The 13962-nt window shown below is 32.0% G+C and overlaps 1 protein-coding gene across 8 annotated transcripts in view; it reads left to right on the plus strand.

The window, feature by feature from the left end:
- The window catches only part of LOC127279175 (mushroom body large-type Kenyon cell-specific protein 1), a 189345-nt gene that overhangs the window by 170614 nt on the left and 4769 nt on the right, over window positions 1-13962 (plus strand). For 6 of the 8 annotated variants that reach the window (XM_051301384.1, XM_051301386.1, XM_051301381.1 and 3 more), the window contains 3 exons: window positions 736-976; window positions 1543-2341; window positions 2414-10435. In XM_051301384.1, coding sequence (XP_051157341.1) covers window positions 736-976; window positions 1543-2341; window positions 2414-3620 — 2247 coding nt within the window. In that variant the 3' untranslated portion in view covers window positions 3621-10435. Of the gene's footprint in view, window positions 1-735; window positions 977-1542; window positions 2342-2413; window positions 10436-13962 lie in introns of those variants that run through there. The other 2 variants (XM_051301382.1, XM_051301383.1) reach the window with 2 other exon arrangements.

The raw sequence follows: 13962 nt of genomic DNA on the forward strand, positions 1-13962 counted from the left end.
ATTATGAAATTTTTGTTTTAAATATTACAAAATATAATGCTATTTAATAATTATTTAAAATTAGAATTCGTAAGAATTTGCATGTTTCTATATGAGCCATCGGAAATTGATTTTTATTAAGGACCAACTCAAAAGGATGTACAAATTTTTGTTTTACTTTCCGTCGGCTCATATTCCGATTCGAGCACAACATTTTCTGATTGAAAATACGAGAAAGTGTTCTAAATTCAGGGAATTTGGAATATTTGAAATTAATCTCGAATGGATATTTTGAAATCTCCTTGCATCCATTTGTGCTGTGCGTAAAAAAAAATCTCTTTACTCGTCAATCCCGCATGAAGCTGGTTTTTTTTTTTGCATAAAAAGTGATACACTCGATACATGACAGATACAGTTTATAGATTTTATTTTCAAACATTAGTTAATTACGAATTACAATAATTAAATTAATGCTGTTAATTAATTTAAGCAAATTATAATTAAAGTTTATTTTTAAAAAATTGAATTAATTAAAATTATAATTAATTATAATTACAAAATTTAATTAATTATAATTAAGATAATTTAGATGCATTTTTAATTAAATTTGCTTTTAAATTCGAATTATATTGAATTATTGAAAGAAAATGTACAGATAATTAATTAATATTATTTTGTTTTCATTGTGAAGAGAAATGTTTTGATTTTATGATAAAATATCAGATAGAAAATGTTAGAATGAAATTTTGTTAACAGCCGGACGAAAAGGAGCTTTCGGGGGCCGAGGAGGAAAAGGAAGTGGAGAAGGCACTGCTGAAACCATTGCTATCTCTCGAGGACCTGGTCAGGTTTTCAGCCCTCGAAGGAAGCGGAGGAGATTCTTTGAGGACTCTTCTGCAAAGAGGACAGGAAGCAGGAACTGAGTGGCCTGGTTTCGAGCACGCGAACATTGGTCCATACATCCAAAAGATGTTGGCTGCCGCTACACCCTTCAAAGGTAAATTCACATAAATATCAAAAACTATTCCATTTATCAAAAAATTTTTTCTTTTTTTTTTTTTATTCTATTTCACATATTTCCAATTTTTAAATTCTTAATTTTTTATTATTTAAAATTTTTTTTAAACCAAATTGAAATTTTAATTATTAAAAAGAAAATGTGAAATTTTTTTTTTTTTAATGAAAGAATATGACAATCTCTTTGATTTTATTGGAAAAATTGGTGAAAATTACACGTAATATTTGAACGAGAGAGTATCTCATTAAAGAAATGGGAAAAGAATAGTCGTTTATCGATTGGTCGCGAGTCTTTTACTATTTTACTGATCTGGGTCATTCGTGTTGGTGCACGAAAGTTAAAAAAAAGGCATGTAACTTCATAAGACTTCAGGGATCGATAGAAGCCAGGCCCGGTCCGGCTCGAAGGGTCGACAACACTTTCTGCCTTTTTATGTTAACGTTCTAAACGAAGCGAGTGTTAATCCGGATTGACATATATATATATACAATCGTTAGGTGATAGTTGAAAGATTGTTTAATGAAAAAAAAAAAAATTCTTTACAGGACTCGCAGAGACGCAAGACTATAGAATTCCAGAGGTGATGAGGAGGTTGATGAGCGAGGACAAGAGACTGAGTAAAGATGTGAATGGTGATCATTCCGGTCATCATCAACAGCAAAATCAGTCTCAGCAGCCAATAACAAATGATGATTTTAATCCAAGTATCGAGGAAGAGGCGAATGACAGCGCTCAGGGCAGAGCCATATTAAAAATTCCGTCCTACAAACCGGCGAATGCGCCGGGTTCTAGTAAGAATGGCGAACCAAACTCAGCTGCGTTTGCTCAGGGCTTCGCTGCAGGAAGTGGCGGCGTTGCCGGAAGTCCCGGTTTGATAGAGCGCGCGAGTCCCGCATTTTCCGGTACCAGTAGCCCTACGAATTCATTGGTTGGCAAGGGCGTCGGTGTTAACTTCCGGGATGTTATTGCAAAAAGTATCAGCGTTAAATTCCAAGAGGGTCAATCGCCCGGTGGAATTGCAGGTCAAGTCGTTCAGTCGCCTCATTCAATAATAAACGAGTCGAATCCATTTAAAAGGGGTCGATATACACCGCCTCAGCAACCACAGTCGCAGCAAAAGTCGTCCCAGTCGCAAGATAAAAACAAACCCGGAACTGGAGGCAAGGGCACGAGACCAAAACGTGGCAAATATCGAAACTACGATCGAGATAGTCTTGTTGAGGCTGTGCGCGCCGTGCAGAGAGGCGAGATGAGCGTTCATCGAGCTGGAAGCTACTACGGAGTTCCTCATTCCACTCTCGAGTACAAAGTCAAGGAGAGGCATCTCATGAGGCCACGAAAGAGGTAACGAATTTTTCTTTTTTTTTTTTTTATATTATTTCCTACTGTTTCATTAACTGTGGAACTGATTTGTAGAGATCAAAAGCCACCCGAGGATAAGGCGAAGGAGACGACAACGACGACAACAACAACGGCTGCAGCAACAATGAGACCTGGAGCGACAGACAAGAAACCGCCTCTGAAACCTCAGAAACCGTTCACACCCCCGGGAGGAATGCCAGGTCCAAACGGGATGAAAATGCCGCCATTCATGGAAGGTATGCCTCCGATTCCGTTTCCTCATCCGTACAATTTTTGGGGATCGACGCCATTTATGCCATCGCCTTTTATGGGCGGGGGACCCAACGTTCCGGGAATACTTTCCGAGCAGTATTTCGCGACTCAAAGGATGCGAGGACTTCAGGAACAACAGCGAAATGCAATCGCTCAGCATCGGGATAGAGAAGGCGGATCAGCGGAGCCGGGAACGTCAAACTCGCGGGGTTCCTCAATTGTGAAATCAACGCGAGAAATGGCCGAGAGTCTGTACGATGGTACAGGGGCGAACGGCAGCTTCCTGGACAATCTGATAAGATCGAGTCTTGAGACGGGTATACCAAGGGACCAAAGGGCGATGGTCGAAGCAAGAAGTCAACAGCAACAGCAAACGGCTTCGCAACATCATTCCGATGCTCTCAGTAGTAAATCGCTAATCGATCAACTCTGCAGGAACTCGAGACGAACGCCCCTGCCGAGAATGACGCAAGACAGCAGCGAGGACGAAAGCTACAGGAGTTCGAGCGGCAGGTCGATACCCGATCGACCTGAGCGCGTGCCAACTGTTGATTTGAGTCCATCACCTTCCGAGCGAGGTCGGCCCGACGATGGCAGCGATCGTCTCACCTCGCCACCAACTCCTCTCCCAGTTTCCAGGGCGAGCAGCAGGGACGACGATCGTGACTCGAGGATCGATCGAAGCAGTAGGGAGCGCGAGGTCCACAACGGAGGACAGGAAGACCGGGAGAAAAAACAATCGCTGAATCACTACCCGGACTTACACAATCTCTATGCCGTTTCAACTGACAAAAAAAGTGCCTGTGATAGTAAGCTTATAGTAGATCATTCGAGCCAGAAGACTCAGCAACAACAGCAGCAGGAGTACGCGGCCGTTAGTGGTCTGGTGGTGCAATTGCAAAGGGGATATAATTCCGGTACCAACAGGTCCAGTGATCAACCTCCCAACAACCAGCCACAGGAGCAACGCGGCTCAGCGGTGCTCATGGAAGACTCTGTAGAGCAGTAGAAGTCAGTATCTTCTCGTAAAGTATACAGTTACAAAAACTACAGTAACTACAATAAACCAGTACAGTAAATTCCCCCCCAATCACCCTTTGCCCCCCCCCAAAACCTCCAGAGGCTCGCCAATCACTTCTCGAACATCATAGGACGAGGATTCTATCTATCATTCCTTCTGCACTTAAATTTCAAGTGCTTCGATCACTGGCCAGTATCCGCGAGCAGATAGACTTCGCAGAATCCTCGTCAGTGATTTTTCCCCTCATCTCGTTTCTTTACTTTCGCTTTTTCTTTTATCAATGAAAAATTATACTTTATCGATTACTAATTGGGAATGTTTTTGAATCAAAACCACAATCGATTTTTCTCATTTTTAATCGGGAGTTTTCATGAAAAAATTGTAATTTTTTAAAATGATATAAATATTTCGTTGGTATTATTTATCCAAAAAGTTTTCAGGATATTTATGAATTTAATATTTCGAAATTTTATTGCCTATAGAAATGTCAGGTTGATTATGAAAAATTATTTACTCAAAATTAAACATTTATTACATCAAATCACAAATTGTGTGACTTGTTCATTTTTGGAAATATCTATCAACGAATTGAACAAGTATTTTAAAAACTATTAGCGTTGAAAGTTTTATTTTTAAATTAAATAATAAATATTAATTTAAAGTTAAAAAATATTTGAAATATCATATCTACCCAATAAAATGAAAAAAAAATTTTTGATGAAAACTCTCTATTAAAGATAATAAAAATAGGAATTTTTCGTCTACATAATTAATATACAATATTTAACATTCGTCAATTTCGACAAAGGGAAAAAATTTTCTACAATTATGCAATTCTATCGGAACTTGAATTTATTCTGATGTCATTTGAATAATAGTTTTTGCAAATTTCAAAAAACCAAAGGAATTCGAAAGTGAAACGAATGAAGGTAAATCACATCAGTTGATCGAGAGTGATTTGTACTCCTTTAAATCCCCTCCCCGTCTTAAGCTTCAACGTCTCGAGGCAAGAAATCAAGTGCAAAAACGAAAGCGTACGCGAAATGCTTACACACCACCGAACCAAAAACCACTGCGATCCCACTAGTAAATACGCCGCGAGCTCAGACTTTGGGGAGAATCTTTTAGATTTTCCACAAGTCAACGCGGTACGACTCTTTCGATTATGGGCAATGTTTACGAAAAGGAAAAAAAAAAAAACATTAAAAAAAAAAAGACAAGGAATATTCGAGAACCTACACTCAATAAATGTTATTTACATTCTACAGAAATTTTGTTCAGACTTGACATCCAAGTTACAATCTGTTTATATACAAATTGAACAAATTTCTGTATTGACACACAGACAAAATACTCACACATAACACGATCCTAAACGATCATCCCAACACGATTTGTATACTGTAACCCTTTTACCTGAGGTGCCCTGAATTATCCAAAAAAAAAAAACGACCACAAAACTGGTAAATAATTTAGGTAGCAAAACAAAAAATGAAAACTTTGGCGCGCATGCGACCTTAAATCATTCTACCTACAAAGGGCAGATAAAATAAATTAACAACATATTTTTTTCTCTATCAATGTAAAATTACCTAACGTAAACTTACCTACTATTAACATTACTTAACTTTTAAGGAAGCAACATAATTATATAAGAATAATATATTATATATATACATATATTTTTGGTCATTACGAAAAAAAAAAAAAAAAAAAAGATTAGCGACGATGATAATGCGAGCCAAGACTTTTGTTGGCGCGCGAGGCGTTTTTTCACAAGGCGACAATATTCTCTGATATCTCAGTTTTTCATGACGATCTTTTTAAAACGGATCTTCGCGTCCCAAAGTTTTTAAAATATTCAAGACTCCTCTAAAGTCGACGAATTCACGTCTCGCGAAGTTCCAAAAACAAAAAATAAGTATACTCTCTTATTAACTTACAAAAAGTCCAACTCGTGTTCCTTTAAGTAAAGACTGCGTAGAAAAAAATAGAAAAGGAAATTTGTAAAAATGGGAGAAAAGCTATAAAAAGAAAAGAAACTTCCATTAAAAAAAAAAAATCTTTTTTTTTTTTATAAAAATGGAAGAAAATTGCACAAATTTGAAAAACGCTCCAAATTTATTTACAAAAAGAAAAAAATTTTACTGTTTTAGAATTGAAAAAAAAAATTTTTTGGTCTGTTATATATGTATAAATTAATGGGAACGTTTTTTGAATTAGTGTCTCTGTTTTGTACATATCCTTTTTTCTTAAGTTATGGAACTATCGTGATTTTAATATTTACTTGACGAGTTTAAAAGACGGCGAATGAGGATGTGTTTTAATCATTGACGTGTACGCTTAAACTAATTGTGATTTCCTCGTCATTTTTTTCTTTTTTTTTTTTTATACCACGTGAATTTGTCGACAGAGGATGCGCTACTGTTCTTACTGAACTAATGTCGCGCTAAGGTGTAAATTATGGAAAAAAATGAAAAAATTAAAAAAAAAAAAAATAGATCACAGCCACGAAATACTGAGAAAAAAGAATTAAATTAAATCTAGACGCGCGCTCTCAATAATTCCGGATCTCCTGATCAGTTTTCTTACACGTTAAAAGTCCACTTTTTGATACGAATGCAAGTTTTCTACCATAGCACAAGCGCGTATACCGTTCTTTGAAAGACTATTTAAACACTTCTTTCCCACTGATTCACATTTTTCAGAGAATTGCAATTAATTTTTCTTATTTTGTCAATTATTTTTCAAAAATTTTCTTTTATATTTCTTTTTTTGACAAAAGTAACTTTTATACAAACAAATTGAATCTAAAAACTAATTTTAAAAATTGACGATATTTTTTTAAATAAAATCAAAATGCTCAATTTTTCTTTTTATAAATTCTTTTATTATTAAATGAAATCAATTTTCAATTTTTAATCTATTTTATTTTTACAACTATTTCATTTTAATAAATAGAAATATTTTTTATTAAAAAGAAATTAATTTTCATGTAGGTGAAAAATAATTTTCAATTAATGTGTAAAAGTAATTGGCAAACAAGAAAGATTGGGTTGTAATTCTCATGTTCCTCTTAACCGGAATTAATTGAAACAATAAAAATGGGGTGCTCCGCAATTAGATAGACGCGCGCTTTAAGTTATACGAGTGGCAAAACAAAAAGTCTGAAACGCTGTAAAATTCCCGTTGGACCAAAGAGCGACAGAAGTAAAATGGGGAAATAGGGAAAAAAAAAAAAATTCGACGCGTAGAAAAGTTTCGCTAGGATTAAAAATGAAAAAAAAAAAGAAAAATATATTAGAAAAAAAAATTGAGATCGGAATGGTTCTGTACCGAACAGGGCAGATCGAATAGCGTAATCGCGACAACAACGGATTTGAGAAGATTTAAAAAAAAAAAAAATTGAAAAAGAAGCTGTTTTTCTGTTTTACGTATAGTGAAAAATCGACGCACTCATCATTGACTCTTATACGACTGAAACTTTAGGCTGTACATAACGTAAGGCATGTATGTTCGGTGTTAAAAAAAATTCCTTACTATGAAAAAAAAAAAAATTATAATACGAAAAAAGCATATTAAGGCAAGGCTACTCTCTCGATGTTTTGGACATAAACTAAATTTACATATTTAAATGAAAACAAAAAAAAAAAAAGCGCAAGTTATTGAGTGTAAACGTTAAGGTCTCTTAGGGTTAAAAAACAATTTTAACAGAAAACTAAAGCAGCAAAGCAGAACAAGCACTAATCATGATTGTGTGTAAACGTATTTAAAAAAAAAAACTCCCCGCGAGAAAACAAAATAACTCACTTTCGGTGTATTCTTAAAAAAAAACTTCTTCAAATACCTTGGAAAATGCTCTTTATTCTAAATGTTCATCCGGGTGTATTTCGAGAAAAAAAAAAAATGTTATTATACACACACACGTACCCTGTAAACTAACCACCTCTTATTCTTGACCTTTACCTATTTACCTGTACCCGCAAAAAAAAAAAACCCTTCTGGCCCTCTTCACCCTAAAGCCTAAAAACTTTTAAGGAACAAATTTAACGTTAGATGTGAAAAATCATATTATTGTACGGATGATATATCGCTATCATGATTGTCGTTATTAATTACGATTACGATTCGTTGCGACGATCGGTGCAGTACTATTTATAACATAAGTCGGATCCATGACGGTTCACCTTTTCGTGACTTTGTAGAATATTTTTTTCTTTACAAAAAAAAAAAAATCATAAATTTTCTCACTCGGAATAGTTTTTCTTTTCTAAAACAATGAAAATTTCTTTAAATCAAGAAACATTAATAGAATTATTTTAAAATTGATACACGATTGAAGAAACGTTTCTTTGAGTTAAAGAAATTTTTGTTTCAATTCAAAATTTTCTCTTTTTTCATCGAATATAACAAAAAAAAAAAAAAATGTAATTCTTTCTATTAAAAAAATAAAAACAATATTCCGAGTGCGAAATGAAAACTTGAAAAGTTTCAGTAAACCTTCCATTTTACCTGAAACTTTTTGGGAACCGAAATTTTTCAAGTTTTTAAAAAATTTTGAAAAGAAAAATTTCTACGGCGCCTTAGTAACTTGAATCCAGAAGTTGATTATTGTATATATAATATATAGAAAATAAAAGAAAGGAGCAGAAATCGAAATCAAAATTCAGTTTTCAGTTAGGAAAACTTCTGGTATAAGAATGGGAAATTCCAAGTTTTTTTTTTTTTTCAACAAAAATTTGGTTCTTTGAAAGACAGTCGCGATATAGTGATTGTTTTTGCTTGAATCAAAACAATAAAAAATAAAATGTTTTTTTTTTCGGAAATTGGAATATAAAATAGATAAGCGAATTCTTAGTTTTTGCCAATTCGATCCCTCTCTTTTCCAATCAATCTTTCAAACAAGATAAAAAATTGTTTTATTTTTCAATATCGTAAAACTCAAAATATCTATTTTCAATATCTCCTCTCTCTATATAATCAGATAAGAAGCAATTTTGATTTTCAAAAAGTTTATATCTATTTTTATTCGACAAAAAATTTTAATTAAAAAAAACATTTTTTTCTGAAATATATTTATTTTTATATCTATTTTTATTATTTTATCAAATTAATTTTATAATTTTTAAAAATGTCTTTTTCAGGAGAATTGTGAAAGGAATTTCTTTATTATTAAATATTATGAAGAATTGAAGTTTTTTGGTATTGTGAAAGTTGAGGATTTTGATAAGGTTGGTTGGAAAAGAATAAAGTCGGTTCGATATTTGAAAGAATAAGAAAAGAACTTGAAATGGAAATTCAGCGAGGTCACGTTTGTAAGGGACACTGTCGAGTTCCGGTTTTGCAGGGGAGGTGAACATTCGGTTGAAGCGAAGAACTCATTAAAACTTATAGTTACTCAAACTCTCAACAGTGGCTTTTAAATACGTTTATTTAGTACTTCAAAGCCAACAAAATTCTCATTTAATTCAATACTTTTGGAATAATATGAAAAAAAAAAAAAAAATTTCCTTGACAAAATCGTGATAGTAATTTGGATCAAGACACAAATTGCGATATTTGACACTCAATTTAATACTAAATTTAATTTCGTAAAATTCAATATTGAGAAAATAAAATTCTGAAAATTTCAGATTTGTTTCGATATTAATTTAAATGTTTTCTATTTTATTTTCATTTTATTTTATTAATAATAATAAGTCTATAATTAATCAATATTAAATTTTTTAATTAAATATTTAAAAGTCAGATATCAAAATTTCAACTATTTGAAAAATATTCTCAAAAGATATTTGAAAAAAAAAATTATGAGATTAGAAAAAAATCGAATTGAAATAAAAAAAGTGAAAAACCGAATGCACCTCCTTTGGCATATCACGAATAATTCACTAAAAACTGATCCGGCGAAATGAATTAGTCGAAAGAGGGAAGGGGGGAAATTTAAGATTAGATGAAAATATATTATATTAAAATATCTGTGATGTAAAAAAGTAACAAAATTTTGATGTATATTTTTCACAAGATATTGTAATCCAGCTAGTGTATATTAAAAATTACGATACTATTGTAATTATACGAGATACGAGACAAAATAATTAAAAGATTACGAGACGGGGTCCACACCGGGTGGTCATACGGGACCAAGATGGCGGGCATCGCTTTGAAAAGTCGGGCCCAATGATTCCTGTTTTTTTTTTTCCAAAAAAAATTTCATTTTGAAGACGGAAACAAAAAAAAAAATATTTCGATTTTCATGTTATACTGAACTTTAGGTTCAGCATTTTATATCTTTTTTGGTATGTTTATCGTTTTTGAAAAAAAAAAATAAAATAAATAAAACTGGAAGATTTGGTCCGATTAGCCCTGAAACGGCTCAATGTCAGCTACCTCACAGTGTCGTCACGTTTGGTATGATTCAAGCATGACGGAAATAAACCTTGATTACCGGGATGACCCACAAAATTCGATTTTTTTTTTTCATTTTTATCTCTTTTTTAATTTTCTTCTTTTTTTCTTTTCTACTTTTTCTTCTTTTTCTTTTCTGCTTTTTTAAATAATTATTATTTCTTTTACAAAAAAAAAAAAAAAGTTGGAAGTTTAAAAAAAATTTTATTTTAATTCAATTTTTGATTTGTTTTATAGGGAAAAATTTTATGGATCATCCCCAAGATCCAACATCGGTTGAAGAAGGTCTAAGCAGTTCCAAATTGTGCCTAAGTTTTGAGATTACGTTTTTTACGACTCAGCAAAACGAAAACGATAGACGCAAAGTTTAGTTTCAAGCAAAAAAGAGAAAATAAAAATGGGGAATTGTAGCTAAAACGAGGCTAGAAGTAGCGAATGAATGAATATGTATAAAGAAGAAGAAAATGATGAAAAAAAAAAAGAAGTATAACTTTTTGCGTTCCAGGGCCGCCTGGCCGCCATCTTGCGTTCTTTTTTAGGTTCCGTTTTGTCGAATAAGTGCAATTAGGTAAATCGAAACACAACCACACAAGGCACATTATTAGTGAAATGGGGGAAACAAAAGAGGAAAACGAACTGTTACGCACTAGGTTACAGTTTTTTAAATTCTATTTTCAATTCACGTACATTCTCGAATGTTGGGATTTTCGTGATCAACGAAGAATTATTGGCCTGTCATTCTTTATAGAATTCACGTAACATACCCATCGATTAAAAAAAAAAATACAATACTTTCTAAAAATTCGTCGATGAAAATTTTCGATCATTTTTTGAATTCTTTCTTCATTTTGTTTGTGTATAAAAAAAATGATAAGGATATAAATAATTTCCTTTAATTCGTAATCGTCTGACGAATACGATTGATGGTGCATTGTTGTTGAATAGTATACGAAATATTAGGAAAGATTTTAAGAAATAGCTATTCAATTAAAATTTCAACGCTTTCGCGTCTCGGAATTTGATTAGCCATTGAATTTGTAGCTTAATGTAAAATCTTTAGAGATTATTTACACAAGAATTTTTCAAAGACTGAGAGAGAAAGAGAGAGAGAGAAAGAGAAAGAATGAGAGTGAGAGAAAGGAAAGCAAATAAAAAAAAAATGTTAGATTTTTTCAAGTGGATTGTCCTTAAAATTTGTTATTGATAGTTATCCCATGGGGATTAAAACATGTTATAAGTTTATTGAAATCGTGTTTTTAATAGTATACGAATGTGCTCTGAAACAAAAAAAAATTGGAGTCCTTGTTAAATTGACGTTTTTAATTGAACTTTTATTTTCATAAGTAGTAGAATTTCTATATAATTTTAATTAAAATATTTTCTAAAATATTTAGAATTAGTCGATAGACTTTAAAATTAATTTTGTAAAAAGGACATTTTTAATATATATTATTTTTCCAGACAATTTATGTCTGTCAAATTATTTTACAGATAAAATCTGTATTAAATGATTTTTGTAAATTTCCCTTTTATTGATGGAAATTTTTTTTATTTTCTAGACGATATTTATGATTTAAGATTCAAGAAAAGATCGAAAATCCAATGTTTAATGGCTGAATCGCATTATTGATGATAAATTCGATAGTTAAAAAAAAAATCTTGGTACCTTCCAATTGGCTTTAATTCGTACGCTAAGTTTTAATTATAAATATACGATGACAAAAAAAAAAAAATAATGTCTCGCATTTAAATAATGTATACGCTATTTGACTTTTCGAAAAAAAATTCACAAAAATGTTTCATTCATTCATTAATTGGACAATGTCGACGAATTTTTCGAGGGTTTTCACAAAGTTCTGACCGCGAGAATGACAACATAGGGAAACAATACCGTGTAGATGATTTTACATTAGGGAATTTTTTTTTAATAATCTATTTTTAAGTTTATATTTAAAATTCTACTTTTAGATTTTAAATTTAAATTTTACATTTGTAATTTACATTTGTAAATTAAATTTTGTATGAAATAAGTTTTTGTAAATTAGACTTTTGATATTATTTTTTAATGCCTGATGAAAAATTATCTCCACAGAATCAGCCTAGTACGATCTAGTTTTAGGTAAAAAAAAAAAATAGCGCTGATACTAATTCGTTAGTACTTTTAGATTTTGGCGCTTTACTTGTTTGTATATCGTGTTTTTCTATACTGTCACTTTGCCCGCCTTGCATTTTTGGACTCGTGTTGCAAAAATCCAGAAAATTTTTTTTTCAAAAAACGAATTAACAAAAGAAATATGAATAATTTTATTTAAATTTCTATTCTGGGAAATTTGTAAATAAATAATTTTTTTTTTTGTAAATTAAAGAATTACTGATTATCTTTTTTTTGAATGGGGGGGGGAAAAGAGGGATTTTCTGGCGTTTTGTGCCCGTCCAAAAAGGAGAGGCCCTCACACTACAAAGATAAATAATATGTAACTATTCGAGAGAAGGTAAATTTTAAATAGTAACTACAAAGGATCCGGAACCAGCCCTGCCAGCCCTCCAAAAGTCACCCAGTCAATCATACCCCGAATCCTCTCCGTCATTCAATATTAACAATAAGCTCACACACGGCACACACGACATTACACACAGTCTGTTCTCAACAACAGAAAAACAACAGCCTCCAGAACCAGTCGTCTCCTCGCAGTTAAACAAGGAGAATCGGCAAACAAAAATCACTCGGGGGAAAAAAAGGGAAATCAAAATTTTCAAAATGCAAAATTTCCAAAATACGACCAATGAACGAGCATATCAATAAAGAACCAATAGTGTATAGAGATCAGTCACTTGACACAAAAAATGAAAAAAAGAAATCGCTTTGCATTTGAGAAAAAAATTTTGATTCTTCTATTTTTCTTTTGCGAATTTTCCTGCTGATTTCTCCAAAAACGTGTTGCGGGTTGCATACTCACTCGCGCACTTCAATAAACCGGCAACAACACACGTAAACCAATAGACATGAAAAATAGAATTCACAATAGAGCTCCACGCTCGTTGTGAAAAAAAAAAAAATAAAACAAAATGCAAAAACTATGCATCATATCCAGCAGTGATTTAAGCCAAGTAAAAAAAAAAACTTAAATAGAAAACGGAATCGGACATATCTCGAGGGTTACGTGATTTTTATTCTTAATAGAGAAATATCTTTTTCTTCTATATTCGAAAAAAAAGGCAATTTCTATTTTGACAAAATCACATTACTTACCTTGAGATTGGACGATAATCCCCCTCAAATCAAAACCTGCAGTCAGCAAACAGAGATAAACAATTTAAGTGCAGATGAAACAAACTATACTTATAATAAACAAAAAGGTATATATATAAATATATTATATATTATTATTAATTAACATACATACAATATATTATTAATATCGCAAAAAAGTACTATATATTATTATGATTATGATTATTATAATTATATTATTAAATCTAATGAAACAAAGTAACATTCCAACCGTCAATGTGCCACACGATTTTTTATATTATCTCTGAAAAAAAAACAAAAATTTTCGTAATCGTCGTTTTTAAAACTATTTCAAGTGAGAAAAGAACGGTATATTTTTCAAAATTAATATCAAATTTTTTTTTTTGATAGAATTTATATTCTTAATTTTTAAAAAAAAATGTAGAATTCTTATTCGAAACAATAAAAAATGCGAGAAACGAAAAAAAAAGGGGAGGGTTGGGTGTCTTTTCAAATTCTCAGATTTGTATGCCTTTTGTCGCATAAGAACACGTTCTTTTTTCACGATTATTATATTCGTCTTTCCCGGCGAAGATCTCCCGTTTCTCATATACAAATAAAACAACAATTTCGGCAACGATCCAAGTCAAAAAAAAAGAAAAATTTACGCGTCCATCGACGTGAATATCATAC

The sequence above is a fragment of the Leptopilina boulardi genome, unplaced genomic scaffold (assembly GCF_019393585.1).
Source record: "Leptopilina boulardi isolate dan_hultmark-lab unplaced genomic scaffold, ZJU_Lbou_2.1 LbouV2_214, whole genome shotgun sequence".
NCBI lineage: Eukaryota > Metazoa > Arthropoda > Insecta > Hymenoptera > Figitidae > Leptopilina > Leptopilina boulardi.